This window comes from Haemaphysalis longicornis, unplaced genomic scaffold (assembly GCF_048455015.1).
Source record: "Haemaphysalis longicornis isolate Haplotype H1 unplaced genomic scaffold, Haemaphysalis longicornis Haplotype H1 scaffold_5, whole genome shotgun sequence".
Lineage (NCBI taxonomy): Eukaryota > Metazoa > Arthropoda > Arachnida > Ixodida > Ixodidae > Haemaphysalis > Haemaphysalis longicornis.
Genome location: NW_027526385.1, coordinates 190,055,450 through 190,078,841, shown reverse-complemented (window position 1 = coordinate 190,078,841; position 23,392 = coordinate 190,055,450). Strand labels below are relative to the sequence as shown.

Below are 23,392 nucleotides of genomic sequence, written 5' to 3'. Positions count from 1 at the left end.
CAAAGCTATCTCTATACACATGCATGCACACATTCAGGAAGAAGACACCACAGCTTCAAACCTCCTTTTTCTCGACAGAGTTGGAGGGGTGTCGAGGTGTTTTCTCCTCGCGAATTTATCAGAAAAAACGCATGCGTTAACGAACGCACAGACTTGCCTCTTGCGGTGGAACATCGAATGTCAGAGTCCTCATGTCAACCACCCTGAATTCGTCAAGGCACGGAAGAATAAAGAACAGGCCTGAAAAAAACATCCACCAGAACACAGTGAAAAGACATGGCCCAAAGAAGCGACGTGTTCATAAATTTCACAACAAAGCTTTCCCGAGGTGCTTGAGTCTTCTACCGTGGTTTAAGAAGAAAGCCATGCCGTGCTGTTAAAAATCTCGTTACTGCTTCACTATAATTTGATGTCTTGGTGTCCCTCGTTGTTTTTTGTCGTTTGTATTTTTTCATCAACTTCTGTTTTCCTGGACTCTGAGTATCTTTTCTTTCTTCATCTTATGGCCTCAACGTCAGAAGAAAGCAGTTAGGGTCAATCCGCCAAGCCGTTATGTGCCATGAAGGAATGAACAACAACAATACCACCTGCCTATGTTGTTGTGAAATAATTTGTGAAGGTTTGGAGGTTTCGGGGACCGGGCAACTCTTGTAGAGGCCCGGGTTAATATCACCATTAACTCACACAATTTTTATCCACTGTTTACAGCGGCGGACATTTTTGGCAGTATAACAACCCCTTGTACTACTACCAGCAATACTTTTTGCACAAGGGGACGCTTAGGCTACCGCCTTAGAGAAATCACTTTTCGGGGCACAAACTGTACGCTCATTCGCACTGCATATGTTATAGTGGTCGCTTTGAGCATATTTGAAGCTATTGTTTCCTAAACAACACACATCAACACGACTGTCCTAATTCACTTCTACAAAGGAAAACATTGTTGCACGTGCTTCCGTGCCTAAACATAATCAAGAGTACTATTACCATTTGTACAGGTTGGCAAAAGAACCTTGGCCATCAGCTTCAGAATTCACTGGAAGCAATACCCAGGATTACGTATGAAAAATTACTTCCGTTTTAATCAGTGCTTGTTTGTTTACAAGGTTCAGCACATCTGTTGTTTGAAACGTGTTATCTGTTCTCGTATACAACCCTCAGTTTACCTGCTGTAATCAAGCACGGTAACAGCACTGCTTGAATATTCATACAGAAGGCTTGCACCCGTTAGGACTGGAACTTGATTTTGTTCGTATGGTAGTTAGAGTTCGGGCTGATTTTGGTGAAGAGATTCGAGAGGTTTTTTTTAAGACGAAACGAAAAGGTTTCAAGCGGAGTTGTTTCCAAGCTAAGACAATGTGTGAAAAGCACTCCTTACCGGGTCCTCTCGCTCCGCCTGGTGCAATTCTTCCTAAGCGAAAGATGACAGCACGCTGATACTCCTGGACGATCTGAAAATTCCCAAGAATAAAAACAAACGTGTGTAGTATGACCCAGTTGTTCCAACAGGCATACCATGCACAATACGTAATGTTATCGTGGTGGAGAAACAGGCATAAAAACACCTTACAGATTCTTCAGAACCGCTTTAAAACATACCCATGGATCAGGAGTTTACACGAAAAATTTTCCTTCTAACGAGTTCCCCTGCCGTCATCTTCGCCATTTCGCCCATGGCCAAAGCAATATAGCTAAGAGAAACGGAATATTTTCGTAGTGTTGAAGGTACTCTATTCATCTTACTTAGTAAGAAGCAAAGACGACTGGGAAAAACCTTGGACAGCCTATGAGCTTGTTTGTACAAGATGTGAACAACGTTGGTATCCTCAATCATACGCTTCCCATTTTGTAACCAACAAGCACCTTTCAGCTTTCATGTAAGGTTGGTTCTTGTAAATTCATGAAAGGGAGCCTCTTCACATCCGTTAAGAGCGAAGAGGCCTCCGAAGCAAATACTGCCTTCACGTCTACAGTTATGCAGTAGTACTTAAAGATCTTGTGTTTGGTTTTTGGAAGGTTGGAGCTTTATGTCCTAAGTTGCTCAGCCCAAAATAACCAGTGACAAACTAAAATGCACGGCACGTTCCTCACTTTCCGGTTGTTATGCTTAAAGGTGTTGTGCCACCGAATTTGTTGCTTGTGCATTCTTATTTGCAAACGTTATATATATCTTTAGAAAGCATGGTACATGCTCTCACATGGTCATATTCTGAGTAAAAAAATTATTATCGCACGATTCATGTGAACAGGATTCGGTTTCGGTTTCTGGGCGCCGAGTCAAGCAGTGACGTCACAGCGTTGCGAGGACGCTCTGCCACGTGTGTCTACCATGCGGCGCTGCGGTACGCTGCGACTTTACTGCATCCTCGGATGCAGAAAAATGAAAACTATGGATGTGCAAACCACGGAAATGCAATTGGATATGCAAACCATGCCCCTTAGTAAACCGCTAGAAAAAAAAAAAAAGCTTCACCCACCGCGAATTGAACCCGCAACGTTGACACAACGGGCGCGACGAGCGAGACCACTGCGCCACCGGACAACTAGTACCCGTAGGCGAAATAGCCGGTGTAATAGATGGAGACCCATCCTTCGAGCCGTACGTCGGTGTTTACTAGCTAGTTTACAAAACTCCTGGCTGGTAAACTGAAATTTCTTAAATAGCGCTTGCGCATCAAGGTTCCGCGAAGCCCCCGCAATGGCTTGTCGCCATCAACGCTGCTCCTTCGCGAAAGCGCTCGCAAAAATATGTGTGCCCGGCTGCCACTGCGATTTTGCACTGTAGGGATAGTGCTTGCCGTACTTTGGTTTTACGTTTTACGTGAAAAACCCTGGCCGATACTGATCTCTTATTACCGAACGTACCCTACGTAACTCTTCTTCTGCACAAAACTGACCTTATATTTTCTACAGGCGAGCCGATCACACACGCATATGCAGTTTGCAGCTCCGGGGTAGCGGCGTTGCCGAAGAGCACGGCAAAAGCGTCGAACGCCAAATACGGATCGCATTAGCGCTAGTGTTGAGTTGTATGAGCTTCATGTACTTTATTGAGTTTATTACACTACAGAAACTAACAAAATAGAGCCGCATTCATAGTCCAGAGTTTGACGGAATTCATTCACAGTTTGACGGAATTCGTGCCGCATTCATTGCGGCTCGAATGTTGTCGGGGCGCAGTTTTCGCTTCTCGGTCGATTCCCGGCGACGCGTTGCGCGACCAGTCGGGCGACCGGTTTTGTTGGCGTCTTCGGTCGGCGAGTCAGTCAAACTACGGCGACTTTCCATCGGCCGACGTGTTTGTGTCGCCGTCGGCGTAGTGTGACAACGCGGTCTGGCAATTCGGCAGTGGGCGATGGTTTGGCACTCGTCGGCGTCGCCGTCGCGTTGTCGTCGCCGTCGTGTCGGCCTAGTGTGTCTGATACGACTCTGCCACTACTAGGTGATTCGGGTGAAAAGAAAAGGAAGTGCACTGGGGATATATCTGATAGGACCAAGCGACCAAACTATGGTAAGTGGAGTTCACGTTGACGTCGCTCGAGTCGCTAACGTGGTGTGACGTCACAAACTTTGTTAAGCTGGCAATTCACTGACGTCAAGGTTAGTGGTGCTAGCGATGGTTCCAATTTCCAGAAGAGCTTTTAGGTACTTTTTAAAAGCGAATTAAAATATATATTAAGCGCTTCCTGCACCCGGCACTTCGTGTTGAGGGTCGTTGCATACAGCGAAAGCCTACAGCAGGCTTCTTACAGACTTAAAATTTGGTGGCGCAACACTTTTAAGTTACATATAAATATGGTCCACTAAAGGAAAATTGTAGGATTCTTACCTTGAATATCGCATTTTCAAAGTTCTCTGAGCAAAAAAATTACCCCAAAATTTGGGTGACAGGGCCGCAGATACCACATGAACCTCCGAAACAAATACTGCCTTTACATCTACTGTTATGCAGAAGTACTTAAATATCTTGTGTTTAGTTTTTGGAAGGTTGGAGCTTTAGGTCCTAAGTTGCTAAGCTTAAAATGACAAACTAAAATGCATGGCACGTTCATCACATTCCGGCTGTTATGCTTGACTAACATATAAAAATGATCCACTGAAGGAAAAATGTAGGTTTCTTTCCTTGAATACCGCATTTTCAAAGTTCTCTGACCAAAGAAGTTACCCAAAAATTTGGGTGACAGGGCCGCACTGACCACATGAATCTCCTAAGAGAAATACTGCCTTCACGTCTACTTTTATGCAGTAGTACTTAAAAGTCTTGTTTTAGGTTTTCGGAAGGTTGGAGCTTTAGGCCGTAAGTTGCCAAGCCCAAAATAACAGGTGACAAACTAAAATGCACGGCACGTTCATCACTTTCCGGTTATGCTTGAGTAACACATAAAAATGGTCCACTGAAGTAAAAATGTAGGTTTCTTTCCTTGAATATCGCATTTTCAAAGTTCTCTGAGCAAGGAAATTTCCCAAAAACTTGGGTGACAGGGCCGCACTGACCACATGAACCTGTGGTAATAGCCTCAGTTGATATGGATGCTCGTGGCATTTCTGCTCACATAAAATATAATTCACAAAAGTTGCACCTCGTTTAGTTGCCTAGCTGACATTGTCGCGAGCCGTAGATATGCCTGGCTGGCGTACAGAAAAGTGAAGTTCGCAAGGCAGTGTTCTTCTGTTTTCTGAGACTGAAGTTAGTATACTTGAAAATTTGCCTCCCCATATCAGCAGTCTAGCGTGTCACTTTGTCAACGTAGCAGTTAACGTCGTGATGATTCATTGGTCATCGCAGCCACCTCCCACTGCATATTCAAGTGAGGAAACCTTGATTTTGCGAAAGGGCCGTAGTACATAAGGTCAACATGAAGAACTGGGTAACGGGAAATACGGATTGGCTACAATATCAGAATTAAGGGAACTAGTAGGCTTAGTTTGCATGCTAGCGCCGAAAAGTGAGAGATGCCCTTTAGCAGACTGCATCAACGTTTCATACAGTCGTGAGACCTTAATTGCTGGCTGACCACTCTGGCAATAAGTTACTTATTACAATTTTTCCTTTGTTTTCGCTCTGTATCACCTGTCCTTTTAAATTTCTGCCCCTCAAGAGCCAGTGTAATAAAGAATGTGCACGTCGGAGAAGTGGTACCTTTCACTTGAGCGAAAAGCACCACGTCGGCTACACATTCTTACAACTCTGTATTCTTTACTGGTTCGACATATGTAAACACATCAGGCTTTACTGCTTTTAAAGATGACTGCATACTAACATATAACTTATATTCGCCTTACACAAAATAGTTGTCTTTGCCGCCTAGTATCGAACTGCCTGCTATTTTCTAAGCAAACTTTTTCGCAATTTACAGGATAACGCAGCGTATTTGTTTGAATGTTATGTTAAGGAGTTTGGTTGAATGTGGAATGTTAAAGAAACCTTTGTATCTTGAAATAATAAGTGTGTTTCAATTTATAGCATTTATTGCCATCAAAATTGTTCACTATAATATTGTTTGTCGGGATGACAATAAGTGAACCGGTCGCAAATAAATGCTCACCGCGCATTCGCTCGGACGGAGTAAGGCTTGAAAAATGTTTCTGTTGGTTAAACAAATGTTTCCCGAGCACATTTTGGCATTGTCATATCTGCGATCGAGCAACAGCAGTAATGCCTGCCACTTTTGGTATCATTTAAAAAGATTTATTTTTATGACACTGAAATACGGTGCGACAAAACAGCGCTATTGAGGAATGTTCGTGTTTCTACCTCATGTTTAACGAAAACCGGTATGACGGAACACAGTTGGATTAGCTATTTCAAAAGCTGCAAAAACTTCCCAGCAAACCTAAGTCAGTTCACCGGGCTATGGAACGAGTAATGATCCGAGTAACACTTGGAGACAGAGAATAAGCTATCTGGATAACAGAACAAACAAGAGTATAAGATATCATAGTTCAAATAAGTAAAAAGAAAAGGGCCTATGCTTGCGTGTAGTTAGCCAAATTGCAAGTGGTGGACTACCAGGGTGAGAGAATGACATCGAAATGCGGGCCTAGAAATAGAGAAAGGCCAATTACTGGATGACGGTGTGAAATAAAACATTTCGGAGGCAAAGAATTCAGTGTACCTAGTTGACCGTCGATGATGATGATGATGACAAATTTGTGGCAGTAATTTGTGTTCTGCCCGTGACAGCGTCAAAAAGAAAAATTGGCTGTGGCTTAACTCAGTTATGCCTGGGTGTGCGTAGTGAGAAGTAAGGTTAACATTATTGTCTAGCTTGGCTCCCTGTACGGTTACATCTTTATCGTTAAGCTTTGCAAGTCTGAGTGTTTAGGTTTGGTTGTCAGCTCTCGTTAAGTTATGGTTACATTAAACACTTGATGCGTGCGGCTCGCCCTTTCTCCGTCTCGTCGGCTCGTTGCCTCCACTTGCTTTCCTTCCGACGACGAATCCTGGCTTCTTTCAGTCTCTGTGACTCGCCTATCATATCTGACGGCCAATCCCACCGAGCCGCCCCTTGTATACATACGATGCAACGCCGGCTCCTCCTCTGCTGTTGCAACGCGGTTACACCGGCTTCTCTACTCACGTCATGGTAGATGGCGCAGCGAGCGGCGCTGCCACCTGCGGCGGTTGCTAGGCAACCGTTCATCTTGCGGTGTGGCCATCGGCCACAGCGGAACGGCGCGAATACGGCCATTGTAGCTATCGCCAAAAAAAGAGACTAAGGAGGAGGTGGTGACTTCAAGTCGTGTTCCTCTCCTCTTTCTGAGTCGTCGGACAGAAGCTTCTGGATTCTGGCGGCGGCCTCGGCCACCCGGACAACTTCAATTGGTATTACTGGTTGCGGCTAAGCAATGCAATCTCCTACTGCTCCTTATTCGTTATATAAATTAGGTTGCTCCTATCATGGGATTTTCCGTTTAGATTCTGTCAGGTGGGGCACGACCATACCTTGCGGCAGAGGTCCATCCCGCCCGCAAATACCTTAAAATCTCCTGAGTATGTATGTCCGGGCAGCAGCGACTGGAAGCAACCAGTTTGAGAAACGCGATTGTGTGCAAACGTCTCCACGCTACCCTGTCCCATTTGGTAAGGAATTAGTGCACGGCGACAGACTTTCGTCTTGCCAATCTGTAATAATCTATGATTTATCTGTAAAACACCATACGATTCCTCTCTGATAAACGCTCATGTTAGCGGTGGTAAGAAAGTGTTAGTTGTATCCGTGCGAGAAGATAGACACAAATTCTCGCCTTACATTTGCGAGGCACGCGCCGTACCCTTCCTGCTTTTCCACTTTCCGCGCAACCCTCGCGATATAAGCGTATAAGCTACTGCTGAATAAACGTACGTGCATTGTGTTCCAGAATGCTGCCTTGTCATTAACTCGTTCGCCGTAGCGAGACGACACATGGTTTCAGAAGCGGCGACAAGACAAAATGGAACTTTTGAAGCCACCAGACCGACTACGCACGACCGGCGGCACAAGCAAGAACAGACAGCTTTTCAAGCAGAAACTGAAACTATACCCCATGCTGGTGCAGCCGCATTAAAGCCCTATTAAATGCTGCAATAAATGGCGATGCTGCTGAGGCTTTCTGGGGAGGAGGCCATCGAAGTCTAGAACTTGGCATTCCAAGAAGGTGAGAACAACCGGAACTACGCGACCACCGTGAAGAAGTTTGACCACTACTGGGAGGCTCAGAGAAATGAAGTGTACGAGCGGTACATCTTCAGGAAAAGGACACAGTCGAAGGGAGAATCCTTAGAGCACTTCTTGCGAGACGTGAAGAAGCAAGCCCGGTTCTGCAACTTTGTGACCTTGACGAACTCCATGATTCGCGACCAAATCATCATTGGCATAAGCAGCGACACCTCCGTGCGAAACTGCTACGACGAATGCTGAACAAATCTGCAAGCCATCCGAGGCAGCAGCCGTACAGAACGAAGCATGGGCGACCAAAGAAAAGCAAGTGAATCCGGTGAACCAAGCTGTGCATCAGAAAAAACCGTATGATGGTGCCGCTACACGACAAAGTCAAGTCCTCTAAATGTGGCCGCCTTCACAAGCCAATACGTCGTTGCCACAGTGGCAAGACTTGTAGGGCAAGTCAAGAAAGAAACCACTTCGCTGCCTGTTGCCGCAGGACTGAACAAGTCCGCGAGCTAAAAAGTGACGACGAAGAATTTGATCGTCCTCAACAGCGTGGGAAACCAGCGAGAGTGGGTCGTAAAGACTTGCATTAGCGGCGTTGAAGTAGCCCTGAAAGTGGACACCGGATCCCAGGTGAATCTCCTTCCGTTGTGCTTCTACAGGGAGATGCAACGGAAGCCGCCCCTCAAGCACCGTTGCCCAATTCTGCGGTCTTACAGCGGGTGCGAAATCAAACCCGTTGGTGTTATCAGCGTGGAAGTGACCATTGGAGAGAACTGCAGAGTTCAAGATTTTTTGATCGTCAAAAAGGGCCTACAGGCGTTTGCTGGGCCTGGAAGGAAGCGAGAGGCTGGGTTTGCTTGCTCGTAACGTGAAAGAGTTCAGCGACATTTTCAAAGGAAACGGTTGCGTAAAACGTCATTGCAAAATGTATCTTCGGGACGACGTTATTCCCATGGTGCCGGAAGCTCGAAGGGCTCCGTTGGCGCTGAAGGAGCCTCTGCGCAAACAATTAGGACGCATGGAACAAGCTGGCATCATAGTCAACGAAAACGTGCTAACAGACTGTGGGAGTTCTTTGGTTATCGTCAAAAAGAAAGACTGGAGCCTTAGACTATGCATGGACCCGAGAAGAATCAATGCGTGCCTAAAAAGATAACCCTACGAAATGCCCAGCCGCGACCACATAGAAGCAGAGCTGTCAGGCACGAAAGCATTCACCCGCCTTGACGCTAAGGCCGGGTTTCCCCAAATCCCTCTCGACGATAAAAATTCAAACATTTGCCCTTCGCCACGCCTTTTGACAGATACAGGTTCTTGAGGCTGCCGTTCGGCATCTCGTCCGCGTCGGAAGTATTTCAAAAGATCGTGTGGAAACGGTTTTACTCTCCCAGGCAGCACAGGACTGTTCGGCCTAAAACAGGCCGGTGTACTTTGGCCGATGATTTTCTGTCCGGCCGTTTTCCGGCAGCCATGTTCGGCCCATGTCCAAATGTGGGCCTTTTGGCCGTATACGGCCGTACTCCCATGGCTGTCCAACGGCCATTGTCCGTCGGCCAGTCGACCGGCTTACGGTCATACGGCCAAATTCCAGCCGTAGGGCTCAGGCCATTGCAAAGCCACCCGTGTACGGCCGAAGTACGGCCGCCGGCGGACAGCCGAGATGCGGCCGTCGGACTCCAGCCGGACTACAGCTACGGGAAATACGGCCGTGCTACGGGCATTGGAGTTCAGCCACAGTACGTTAACTGTACTGAGGCCGGTCACTGCATGTCGCGCAAGCAGATGACTCATTGGCGCAGTGCAGAAGCAGCGCAAACCTAGCATTTTGGGTTCAATGCAGCCACATCAAAGTGAGCTCGCGTGCAACCACCAGCCGTCAAGCTTTCAGCGCAGCCTTGCTTAATTACCAGCCTCAGTTGACAGCAAAATGCATTTATTAAACAGTGCTCACAAATTATCGTTCCTTTAATTGCTGTGCCTCTTTTACTGCCGAACACAGAAAATATTCGGTTCTTTGTAGAACTTGAATAGATGTATTGTCCAGGTCCTGATATCCTCTGTGGGGCGGCTTACCTGTAATAAACGGGGAAAGAGGAGTGGGGGGGGGGTAGCGACGGAGGGCGCATACTTTAGTGGGTTGAATTTCAAAAAGATAAATTGCGCCGCTTTTAGGCAATTTCTTTTAGGGCAATATTCCGGAACACTTTCATGCTATGACTACATAAACTATTTTTATAACAGTTGCTTGACCAATTTTGATGTATATAAAACCGGCGTGAATGCCTTTACGAGGCGTTTTGGTTCTCAACAAAACACTCCGGAGCATTTAATACAACTCCTTCACAAAAAAGTATGTCCAGTTTTTGCCTATTTTTCTTGCAAAGACATTTTCTACTCGATCAACTTTTCTGATGATCTTGCGCAGGGCTGATCCTAAGAAGGAGCAAACAGGTACTTTCATTTTCAATCTATTTTATGTTGTTTTCATGAGTATACTTCCACACCACTTAATAGTCCAAAAGAACTTAATTTTCTTGTAATGTCATACTACGTTGAAAAAATTCTAGACGCGTTGCGAATGACGCCCTGCTTCAGGTGGCTGCAGTTGTATCCCTCGGTGTTCACGCAAGGAAAGGCGTAAAATTAGAGTTACATAATTTGTTTCAAACCAATAACATAGCAATGGTACCATGCATACAGGAAACCTTGCATACTGCAACGAATAGTGCAATAAATAATTTATTGGTCAAGGTTGAAGGCCTAGGGTTCTCAACCCGTCGGAGGCAAACTTGCGCCTCTTGAAGTTTATTTATTTATTTATTTATTTATTTATTTATTTGTTTATTTATTTATTTATTTTTATTCATTTATTTATTCATTGTTTTATTTAATTATTAATTTATTTATTTATTTATTTATTTATTTATTTATTTGATGCCTGCTTGCGTTTGCATGCATTACAGAAGGGAGATACATAACACTAAGCATTAAATATGAGACAAAATAACAAAATAATTCTACAAAGTGCGCTGAAAATCGTCAATATAAACAGTTAATGCAATCATTCGTGGAAGATAATTACACTGCAGTATTGATGTAAAATAAAATGAATCGCGCAAGGCGTCACCTTTAAAGGAAAGTTAATAATTTGCTTTAAGCTAGTGGTCCCACTTTGCGATATGTAGAATGACGCTTGGACATACTTCTCCCCTTCTACTCCAGTTTTCGAATGATAGATATTCAGAAAAAAGTTCAACCTATGGTTTCGTCTGTGATCTTTCACGTCCTGCCATTTCAGTTTACTTTTACTTTCTCTCATGCTAAGTTGAGCGTGCCAATTACCTAACACGAATCGCATTGACATATTCTGTATGTTTTCGAGTGTATCAACCAGCTCTTTGGTGTAGGGATCCACGAAAACACATGCGTACTCCAAGATTGAGCGCACATGAGTGAAATACGGTTGTTCTTTTCAGTTAGATGGAGGTTCACTGAAATTTCGTCTCAGAAAGCCAAAAACACATGCAGCCGTAACTTTTATGGTGTTAACCTGCCTATTTAACCTCTAACCACTCCCTAAATAAACTCCTAGGTATTTATATTCCTCGGCCGTTGTCACAGCAGCATAATGTACGGTATACGTATTCAATTGGTATGAAGGTTTTCTTGTAAAGGTGCCGTTAACACACTGTTTAACATCCAAAAACTTTTCTGAATCAGCACACCAGGATGTTATTAAATTCGAATAAAGCTGCAGGTATACGGAATCACGTTCATTCGCTATAGTCCGGAAAACTACACAGTAATTTTAAACAAAGCTATAGGGCCAATAGTAATAACAATGCAAAAACCGATTCATTCAGTTCATAGAATGAAATGTACTACGCAGAAGGTGATATGGAACACCATCATTTGCTTTTTCGCAGTCCAAGAATATACAGTCAACCACTTTAAGCTTATGTATTGCAAGAGCCAAATCGTGCGTGAACTCAACAATCTGCGTTGAGCAACAAAATCCTGACAAAATCCGTGTTTCCTAGGATGCTGGCGATTATGTTTAACCAAATGAGTCATATCCCAAGAGTAGCTAAGCTCGCCTTCAAAAATCGGAACTAAATTAAGAGCTAGGCTTCGTCAGTGACAAGGCTCTGTTGTTATCGCAAAATTAAAATAATTTTTTTTTCTAAATAGGCGGTCGTAAAATCCCATAAAGTAACATACTGCAGGGCATGAAGTTGATCGTATACCAATGCACGAGCGAGTCTCTCCTGCGTTTATCACCAACAACATAGTGCAACATTGCTTGTCGCAGTTTAATTGTAAGCAGAATAACTTGCGCTTTTGCTCGCACTTGCCTTTCTTTGGTGGGGAGTCCTTGATATGGTGGCGGTTTAGCTCCTGCGTGGTGGCCGCTTGCTCGACGCCCTTGAAGGCCAGTTATTTTGGTCAACCATCTCAATCTCGGATCGGACATCTCTGCCGGGTCGATGTCTCCAATGCTCTCCATTTCTTGAGGGGGCGAATAGCCTCGAGCTGATGCATCAACGAAGCCGGCGGCAGAGGCGTGGTAGCGGCGATGACTGGCGAGGCTTAGCTCACCCGTCGGTGTGGCAGTCTTCTTGAGGCAATAAATGACATTTCGATGGCCTAAAAGCTTCCCTGCTAATGTCCAGTGAGTCCTTGCACCTTGCCCGTTCACCGAGAACACTCATTACTGTTTGACAAACGATGTTCGTTCATTTAAAACGTTGAAACACGGAGCGGATGAAAAACGCGTCCCCGTCGTTCGGCTCCCTAACGGCTTTTTCTCCCCCCAGGAAAAAACCGGTCGGTCTCCTTCCAAACACGTCTGTGCATGAAAATTCGGCGCCCAGGCGCGTGCCGTTGTTCGGCTGTATGCCGTTTGCCGAAAAAAATCACGTATAACCAGATACCTTACGTAGGCCGGTCTCCTCTTGAACACCGGTTGCCAAATATTCTGTGGCCATTCGCTTGCCGTAATTCGGCCGAGGACAGCTAACCGAATGAAAAACGTATATTCTGGGGCCGTACGTCGGCCGGTATCCTTCATAACACTGGTTGCCCGAAGAAGACGAATATTCTACCGCCGGACGCGCGGTTCACCGTTGAAACTACGAATGCACGGCAGCCGCACTCCGGCCGGTCTCCTTTCGAACGCCAACAGCCGCAAGAATACGCATATTCTGTGGCCGGTCGCTTGCCGTGCTTCGGCCGATTACCGCTTCCCGAAGAAGAAACGGATGCCCTAAGACCGTACTTCGGCCGTTCTCTTTCTCAACATCGGCAGCCGTAAGAGAACTGAATATCTGGCAGCCGGTTAGCTGCCGTTGTGCGTCCGGACACGGGCGGAAGAAAAAATTGGCCGCGTATCTGCTCCTTTCGTTGCAAATGACGTCAAAAGACGATAGTCTTTATCGGCTTTTGCAAAGTAAATGCCTCCCTTCGCCTTAACGCTCACCTCTCATGTTGTTCGTATTTTTTTGTTGAACGCTTTTAGCGTTTACGGTTACATCCTTCATACCTAACCACCGTTTTGGCGCTCTTTGCCCTCGTTGGCCTTGCGCCATAAAACACCAACCATCATCATCATCATCATCATGTTATTCGTATTGCGTCGCGCTCCTCCCAAGGTAAAGACTCCAAATGTTTGCTTAAATCATTTTAAATTTCCCGCGTTCCACTGCTCCAAACCGGGTGTCTCGATGCGAACGCTATCGTACGGCGAAGACGCGCGTTAATCGAGGCACCCTACTTCAACGTCTATAAAACCGCGTTTACCTACTCCACGTGCGTTGCAAGCAGAACGTGGAAACTATCTAGTGGAACCTTGCATAACTGTTGCCGGTTGATTTGTTAAAATGACGCCAGGAGCTATAGTGGCGCGGGCGACAGCAGGCGACGCCGGAGTGAATTCTTTTTCTGCAGTTGATGAAGTATTTAATTTCCCAAAAGTCAAGCATGTTTGAATTCTTATAAAGGAACACTGCAAATATCACTTCTGTATTGATTTGTTGTCTCATATTTGCAAATGTCTTGTTCTTTTTCAACAATGTTGACAAGTATGAACATTACACCAGACCAAGACGGGTAGATTTAGCTGTGACTATATAAGACTATTGCGCAGGCATTCTTATGCTTTGGCCGGGTGGCTGAATAGAGTCACAGACAGACAGACGGACAGACAGACATACAGACAGACCAAAATTTCTGCGTTGAAGTAGCCCAAGAAAGACTATCGTCTTTAAAATACCGAAGCGCTGGTTGCCGAATTTTGGCCGTTCAACGCATGATCAGTGGCTGCCAGAACCTGGATGCTGGCCGGACATGCCAGAAAGCGGCTATAGACGGGCCGGTCTTCGGGCGCACTATCTGTGCCGCCTGCCCGGCATTCACGTCTATGTGGATAATATTTTGGTATGTGGGGAGTCACGCGAGCAGCATCAACAGCGCTTAAGGGCAGTTTTCGAAACAGCGAAACTTACGGGCCTAACCTTTAACGCCGGTCAATGAAAGTAAGAGTCGAGAAAATTGAATTTCCGGATCTAACCCAACCGTGCCTTTGTAGATAGCGTAAGGCAGATGTCTGCCCCGCCGAACAAGCTTGGAGTGCAGTGTTTGCTGGGTATCGCAAACAATTTTTCAAAATACAATCCTTTGTTGGCCGACAAAACGTCAGCACTGCGCAGCTTCACCAAGCGCGACGCCATATTTGCGTGAACACCTAACCACGCAAACGAATGGCAAGACATCTACGACGCTCTGTGCATACGGCCGCCTCTGGCGATATTCGTACCAACCAAGGAAACCAAAGTGGCGTCAGATGCGTCAATGAGCGGAGTAGGTTCGGCATTTCTGCAGCGTCATGACACTGACTGGCGTCCTGTGGCATACGCATTTCGAACGCTCACATCAGCTGTACAGCGCTATTCTAAGATAGAAAAAAAGGCACTGCCAACAACTTTCGGCTGTGAAAAGTTTTAATACTTTATCTATGACCGCAAGACGACCTCAGAAACTGACCGTAGACCGCTAATTGCAATCGTCCAGAAAGCGATTGGTGAAATGCCACCCACACTACAACGGTTTTTTTCTGAGGTTGCTAAAATATGACTTCGTGATGCAATACGTTCCAGACAAGCAACTTGTACTTGGCGATATGCTGTCGTGGGACCCACGTGACCTCCCTGATGACACACCAGACGGAAATGACGTCGAGGTCCATGCAGTGAGTACTGTACCTGCTTTCGTCAGGGATAGCACGATGGAACGGCTCACCGAAGAAACAGAAAAAGACGCCTACTTGCATGTAGTGATGGAACGCCTCCGACGCGATATGCCGGTTAATGGGGAGCTCAAACCATTTTAGTGCGAAATTTATGTGGTAAAAGAATTTTACTGAAAGGCAGCAAGGTAGTCATTCCGGAAGCCATGTAGAAAGACACGCTGCGACGCATTCATCAAGCCCACATGGGTCTCGATAAATGCGAGGCAAGGGCGCGAAGATTTTTTTTGGACGCACATCCATGCGGAAATATCCAATTTAGTTCGAGCATGCAGTGTGTGTAGGCGATTTGCATGCAGTCAACAACGCGAGCCTCGGTCAAGGCTCGCTTGGTTGACTGTGTAGGAGTCATGTTTAGTCGTATCGTGTGGCACTGAACGTACAGCAAGAAGTGAAATAAAGTATGACTTTTAAGTTGTGTAAGAATACTACCCGCATGGTGCAACTGATTTGATAACGCTGCCCAGCGTGGAAGTATCAGAGCGCGGAGTCATCCGTAAAACTCAATGCGGAGACATCAGTACAATTCAGTGTTGCACAAGGCGATCACTATTTCTTGGTTGCGATGGTTGTTCATTCGAAGTGGTTTCACGTGTTTTCAGTTACCACACCAAGAAAAAAGATGGCAGAAGAATTAGGTAGCGTTTTTGCCGCGGATAGAATTCTACAGAATATTTTCACGACAACGGGCAGCCATTATCATCGCATAATTTTCAAACGTTCGTAAGTAGACATGCGCTCGTCACTCAAAATCGCATCTGTATCCTCCTTCATGCTTGGGTACGTAGGACGGCGTGATTTGACAGTCACGAAGGATTTTTAAACAGGTACCAGAGGAAGAAGGATAAGCAGCCAGGGAGTCTATGCAACAGCATATAACTCAATTTCAGCTACGTTGTCATAGCACCATCCGGCAACTGCAACGAGACACCAGCCTAGGCGTTCTTGTTGGAGCAGAGAACAAAGTTAGGTCTGCTGCACCCTGATATGTAACAGTGCAAGCGTAGAAATTTGGAGCAAATGAACCTACGCCCAGACGCGTAACAAATGACATGTAGCTACTTAGTGAAGGCGATGTGGTTTTATCAAGGTGACTGACTATTCTGGGCATTTTGTAAGCTGCTGAGCGCTTGCACGTACGTCTTACCCACGATAAATATGTTCGCACTAATTTCCTACCGCTGCGAATATTTCAAGAGGACCGGAAGTGCCTCGAGCCGCCTGGGTAGCACTCGATGAGTCGCGAGTGTAGTATACAGGTCCCTGCACCAGGGGCAGTACTTCGCCTAGCCCGCTTAGCTATCAGGTCCAACCAACAGTGAACCGAACGCTGCCATCCGTTGACACGGTAGGGATAACTTGGTTCTTTTTAAATCGAAGTTACCATGTCTGGCAATCTGGCAATTATGATCACCGGAGCGTCGACGTTATAACCGGTTATGGCCCCCAACAGATCGCTATGTACTCCTGAATGAGATGAGAACTTACTTGAATGATAATGAGACCTGAATACACCTGAATGAGATGTGAACTAAGTATGAGAACTTCATAAGGAGAGAGGCGTCTTGTGTGCTTATGACTGCCACAGCTATACGGTCTACACTATCAGACTTTGAGTGGTGCGCCATAGCTATTGTTGCGTGATTCCTGTGCCTTATAGCGCCACTACTGTCTGTATCTAAGTGCTCACACTGCTTATATATATATTGTTACACAGCTTTCTTCAACGCGATCTCCAACGCTCTCGCGGAGCACGTGCAAAAGGCGGTATACGAGATCAACTGGAATTACACAAAAATACCTACTATGGACAGCAACATATCTGCGCGCCTTAATATGGTCTCTAATCATCCAGATCCAGACAACGCCACACACGATGAACAGAAGTGGCCGATGCATGCACCCGGTCTAAACCAAATGGAAAGGGCCGTTTAAATCACGGCCTTCCACTGACTGCTGTTATTGTGATCAAGGGAGCCGCAGCATGCCCGAAACGTCATTTCTTTGTTGACTTGTTTAGTGACGTGTTTTGCAGTTTCTTTACATTTGTAATGCGACAAATGTTTGCGAGAGGAGAATTTTGTCCTTCAAGTACAGAATTCAATTCGACTTAGGCAGGTAGCCTATTCTGCTTTTCTAACACAAAAGTGCTTTATGCTGAGGTACACAACCCTCACACGTCGTTATATCCGTCACAAAAAATCATCACCAGAAAACTCTCAATTGACGCGGCGGAGCTCGGATTTTACCAGAGGATTACTCTGGCCACAACGGGAGGTGTGGAATGCTCTGCGAACTTGGCCATGAACTCAAGTCCGCACAGTTGCACGAAAACGCCTTCTCTCCTTCCCTCTAAATGATTCATTCAGAGGGTGCTGCTATGTACGAGAGGTGACGCGAAGTAGTACGTCATGACGCTAATGAGCGCCGATAGTTGGCACCTCAAGGGGGCAGCGTATAGCAGCGTACGCTGCTGTGCTTATCCGTGCGGCGAACTCAGCGAACCGATCTACGAACTCTGCCTATCTCGTTCCACAAGCTGAGCTCGTCGCAACGCAAGCGTCTGGCGTACACGCCACGGAACAGGACCAATGTTGATGCACCTTTGCTGAAGCGACCCGCCAGCATGACGTAGCTCGCCAAGCACATCCACGTACCAGACTGCTCCCTAACCGCAAAGTACGTTCCTTTCGGTGTAGCAGACCGTGACTTCACCAAACCATTCGCTGACGACCCGTTGGGTTTCGTTCGCACGGTTTGCAAGCGCCCGGAATTTCAATCGGATTTACGCAATGAACTGGCGCATGTAATCCAGTGTCTGATGTTGATGCGTGTAAGTGTGCCATACCGACGAAATATAAATAGCGATGTGCAAGTTCATATCGATGCACAATAAACATTTAACTGCTCCTGTGAAAGCCCATTTTACTTGATTTGCCGATTCCTATGAAAGAAATATCAACCGCATTTTTTTTCTAATCCGTGTGTATCAGGACAGTTGAACCTGGATGTAACAAACTTCTTTCTAATGAATCCCCTGATTTAACAAAGTTTTCCAATTCTCCATTGCCGCCCCCAATGAAGCCCATATGTTTGCAATCTGTACGTAACGAAACGTCGCGACGGTTAACCTTGATGAAAGAAGTCGGTGAGGTGATGAGTAATAGTTTTTTGCACTTTTACTCAAAATAAGGCTCCACATATGAACTAATGTAGCGAATACCAGCACTACCGCCAGCGGCCAACAGCAAAGTCAAGTTCTGGAACCTCATAAACCAGAAATTTGGCATGATGATGATCCTGATGATGAATGGAGCACCATTCCGTGGCTAACATAGAAAACACTTCTGGTTCGGCTTGTGTATCGTGGCACGACACCAGCTAGCAAGAGTAACTGGCCTTCTGGCCTTCTGTTTTTTTTACTGCAAAGCAGTATATGTCTGACCCCCTAACACCCCCCCCCCCCCAGTTTTTATTCCGATGTCATCGGTTTACTCGGCGTCATTCCGGAGCTCCTCTTCGCCACCACTGACACCTCTTTCACACTATTTACCACCTCGCCTCCTCTGATCCGCGTTTGGCCAGTTGTGCAGTCGGCAGCTAACGACAGTATGCGGTTATCAGATGATTGCGAAAAATAAACAGAATCAGGAGTGTGCGTAAAAAATCGACTTACGATTACTACACCTGTAATATAAAATATAGGCGAAGCTTGAGCTGCAGCCTTCTCGGTGACGGCGCAATTCTGCGTCTGGGGAAGTGTTAGCGTGATCAGCGAATGTACGGCGGCGTGCGCTGCTCTGCTGCTACCTCGCAGGGCGCCTCCGCCGCCGGCCAGCATGTTGCAGATCGTGTTTCAACCTCCCGCGCTAATGCCATGTGGTTCGTTTTAGCACCGCACAAGAGAGCAGCGAGCATGTTGTTCGATATCGTGTTTGAGCCGCCCGCGCCAATGTCACGTGGTTGGGATTAGCAGACGACGGAACGGAGGCTGGGGAAAATATCAGGGGGACGGCGCTCCTTGGTGGCGACACATGAAACATGTGTCAGGGAAAGGCAGTAAGAGAGATGACGCCGTAGCCGCGGGTGTCGCGCTCCACTTCACCCTCCGCGAGTGCTCCTCTCCGTTTTCTTTCTTTAGTCGCTGCTACGTTCGCTCACTCGCGTTCCCGTACATAAACATACCCAGCTTCCGCGAAGCCCAGGTAACGGCTGCCAAACGGCTGCCTCCTAAAACGACCCAAACCGCAAAATGGCTCTGGTCTGTGCTAGTTGGTACATCTTCGGTGGGAATCAGCTTGAATAAAACGAACACAAAAGGAAGAGGGGGTAACACGACACACTGCTGACTAACAACTGGAATTTTACTGAAGGAAACACAGATATATACATACGAAAAAACACGAAAAATATAAAAAGCTTGTTCATGACAGTCAGTTAATGATTAGCGAAGATTAGTGCGCAGAAACTCTTTTTCGGTACGAGACAGTGCCACAGACGGCACACTGACGCAGCTATCTCCAGCTTCGTCTATCGCCAATGCTTCAACTATCTCTCGTCCGATTCTACTTCTCTCCCGTCCGATAACTGCGATTTTGTTCACGTATTTTGTGTTCGTTTTATTCAAGCTGATTCCCACCGAAGACCCAAACCGGCCGTCTCCGTTTCCACTCCAATTCACTTCGTCAAATAGCTGAGAATCCCTTCCCGTAGAAGAGAAACATCTCCAGCTGGAACCCCGGCTTGAGCCTATATATTTTTTACCTTGGAAATCCTTCCGAGCGACATTTTCGCCGGTTTCTTTCACGCCTAAATATGCGTCATCACCGGTTCCCGGCTTCTGTGTGCACGGTTTACGGGTAGAAAATGGGGAGGCGTACACGCAAACCTAGCTTTCATGCCGCTACCGATGAAATGCCGGTTGTGCTGGTATTTAGATGTTGACACTACTTAGCTCAATGCGGTTAGTTGGCTGTTCTCCTCAATGGAGTGGTTCGGCTCTAGATTGAAGTGTTACACACACATCTTACACACGCAGTAAGGTGCACACGAGGGGAAAGGAAACGGACATCTAAATATTTGTATGCGAGAATACAGCTTAAGGGCTTCCAGGTTTTTTATCGTTATGGGACGTATGCCTGCCGTTCGTTTGGAGGAGGAAGAGCAAGAATCGAAGGGTTCGCCCGAACACAAGCGCGAATTTGTGCAAAAACAACAGAAAGCTGTGGCACCGCCGTTACCGCCTCAAGCTCAGCTCGTGGAGAAGGTGCGAATCCCTCACGGATGAACGGCGAATTGGCCGCTTGAAACGGTGGCGTGGCCAATATCACTTCTTCGGAGTGGTTTCAGGGCATATTTTCGACGGCGTCTGTGACTTCTAAACACGCGCACATGACCGGTTGCCGGTTTACGCGTGCGCAGGTTTTTTAGTGGAGATTAGTTGGTGGGAGGAGGGAAGCCGTGCAGGCGGCTCTGTAGGTTTCATACCCGCACTGATTGATGGAATATCCGTTGTGCTGGTGCGAGATTTAAAAGCGGACGTTAAATGGCCCAATGGGACCTGTCCAGACTCCCGATTGGTAGAGCGGTTTGGGTTTTTGCGTTTGGCTATGCTCAGATTACAGACACAAAACCATTAACGTGATCTATGGGCGTAAAAAATGCCATTTCACGCAGTTCGGTTGGCTGAGACGTGAAATGACGTTATCCTTTAATGTTATTACGACAGTTGCGGCAACAGCCTGTACCCGACCTTACACATACAGTAAAATGCTTAGGACGAGGGAGGAACATAGGCAGTTCCACGTTTATCTACAAGAACAATGCTTGGATCCGTCGGAGGTTCATTAGGGCAACTCACTAGGAAATATGCTCCATCGAACATTACGATAAACGTGCTCTGTTTCGTGTACTCCGTGGACTGCGTGCAGCTTTGCAGGTCATTCTTCTTTACAGAGTAGAAGGGCACTAATTTTTTTTTTTGTTTTCCTTCCGCACCGCAAACTACCGTGCGTTTCAAGTGGGAGTGCAGTTTCGGTTCCAGACCTAAGTTTTGAGGTGCTAGGCCGTCCTGTCGGCGTGTAGTCACACGTCCCAGTTCTATCTGTGGTATCTGTTAGTCGGTAATGAGTGCTGCAGCTAGAAAACAAAAAGTTGTGTATTTGCAAAAAAACCGCGCAATGTTGACAGCCGTTTCCCATGGCGAGAAAGATTGTTGACGCCTAGTATAGTTTTTAAGTTACCACGCTCTCAAAAATATTGAGTGCGGTAAAGAGCATCAAGTTCACAAAAAAGCACCCTTTTAGCATAAGTCTGGCTCTTGTCACACGTCGCGGCGCCGAAAAGTACCAGAAGTCAAAAGTGATACTTAAGTTACGTTTGTTATTACAGAAGTAAGTGGCCTTCAACTGGAGCACATTGTAGTGAGTATTCTTGTGCGAAAGCAGGAAGCGGAACTCACACAGTTTTTCCCTGTGAAATAAATTCATGAAGGGTGAGGTCACCTTCACTAATTTCTGGCATTTTGGCTTCGTTTCTGCTTCATTCACGCAAACCCATTACTCGAAACTTTCATGTACCGAAAACATTGATGTAACGAGAAATTTCGAACTTTTGTCAATTCGTTACATCGAGGTTTAACTCTATAGCCGGAGCAAGAAGGACCTTTGCTGTCGAGTGGGAACGCGATGGAGATGGATTCTTGATGCACATTTCCCACTGCACTGTGGCCTTATGACGTGCGGTAACGACAGCATACGCCTGCTCGTACGGGCTGCTTAAACGGACATTTGTCCATTATTCAATTCCTGTAAGTAGCTTTCGCAGTTTTGTATTTAGTGCCGTGTTTGGATAAGTACAACGTGCAGTATTTGTCCAAATGTTCGCCGTGGCGACCGTGGCCGGAGCAAGCGCGTCCAAGAAGGGACGCCGCGGTTGCACTTGCCGGCTTGTTGCGTGGCTAAAGAGATCTAGGGGAGCTTTAGCTCTTGCATACGTAGTGTGCCCGGCGCGACAAGGGCGCGAAATGCCGGGGCTGAGAAACCGACCAAGCTCTGCACTTATTCCACCAGCCGCATTATTAAGGCAAGAGCGAGAAGTCCCCTCGCGCTTTTAGCCCCGAAATTTTCCGACAACGGCAACCGTAGCGGCCGAGCTTGGTAGCGCGCGTTCAGGCGTCCGTCACCGGGTTGAGTTTCATACTAATATATATAGTAGAGGGAAATCTGTCGTTTCAGTCGCGGACCGCCTTAGCGGTGCGATTGCCGCTAGCGACGTTCCTCGCCTACTTGGCTTAGATAGTCATGTGGCTTTATTGTCTAGTAGCCAAAATCAACAAAAAAGGGTAACATTTTTTTCTTGTTCATCGTGCATGAAGCTTCTACATAATAACTGACAAATTAATGTTTTCGGAGGTTCAATTTTATAGTTACAAAAGAAATTTGATGAGCCTTCTACAGTAACATTGTTGCTTTTCTGAAGCCAGATCCAACTTTTCAGCCCGTTCTTAAGATCTCCAGGTGGTCAAAATTAATCCGGAGCCCTCCACTACGGCGCGCCTCATCGCCTGCGTTTCGTCGGCGCGTTAAACCCCACAATCAATCAAATCAAGCCTGTTCTTACGGCATGCCAAGGACAAGTGGAACGTGCCTGCCCGGTACACAATAAAACTATGGTCCCTAGAAGATATTTCTAGGGACCATAACGGAACGCTTGCTGAAGCGCGGCTCCCCTAGAACGTGGCGCCACATTTTCCTCTAGGGTATATTAGTATGAAACTCTATGGGTCGCCGCTACCTACCACATTTTGTCAAAAACTAAGCGTGCATGCCACTCCTTTTCAAGATTAGACAATAGAGAGTTTTAACTGACCGTTTTCCAACGCCCGCTCGGTATCGGCGGCCCGCTCAGCGCAACCCCAGCCAAAGCCGTTTGCGGCCAAGCGCGCCAAGCATGCGCCATGGCGCTCCGGTTTGCTATCGGACCGCAGAGGACCGTGACACACAATCAGCTAAAACTCGCTAATATCCCTCTTTGCGAATCATTATACTGAACGTCCTCGGCAACATATTTGCATGCACTATGCGAAACTTCTTGTTTCGGAGTGAGTTGCAACATTTGTTTTACCGCTGGAATGGGCTTGCCATCAGAGCTGCTATCTCCGGTTTTCTGACGTTCCTCTGGTTGGCGGGAAGACACACAACGACCCAATTCTCAGGTACTGGGGAAGAGTGGATAGGGCGGGTGGGGGGGGGGGGAAGGGGGATACCAACATTTTCTTGATCCTTAAACAAAACACGCTGCTGCCTCCTCCAAGCTTTGCGCAAGGCATTGACCTCTTCCTACCACGCTGCTAAGAAGGAAGAACTGCAAACTGTCTATTTGGCATGAATTGCTATTTTGCTGAAATTTGCACCCAAATTAAAAGTATCACTCCCAG

The 23,392-nt window shown here is 46.5% G+C and overlaps 1 protein-coding gene across 1 annotated transcript in view; it reads right to left on the bottom strand.

Annotated features, from left to right (window-relative positions):
• The window catches only part of LOC144139561 (band 7 protein AGAP004871-like), a 62,614-nt gene that overhangs the window by 30,665 nt on the left and 8,557 nt on the right, over positions 1-23,392 (bottom strand). The window contains exons 3-4 of the mRNA XM_077671861.1: positions 1,379-1,451; positions 158-240 (exon numbers count right to left, since the gene is read on the bottom strand). Of these exons, the coding sequence (XP_077527987.1) occupies positions 158-240; positions 1,379-1,451 (156 nt within the window). The remainder of the gene's footprint in view (positions 1-157; positions 241-1,378; positions 1,452-23,392) is intronic.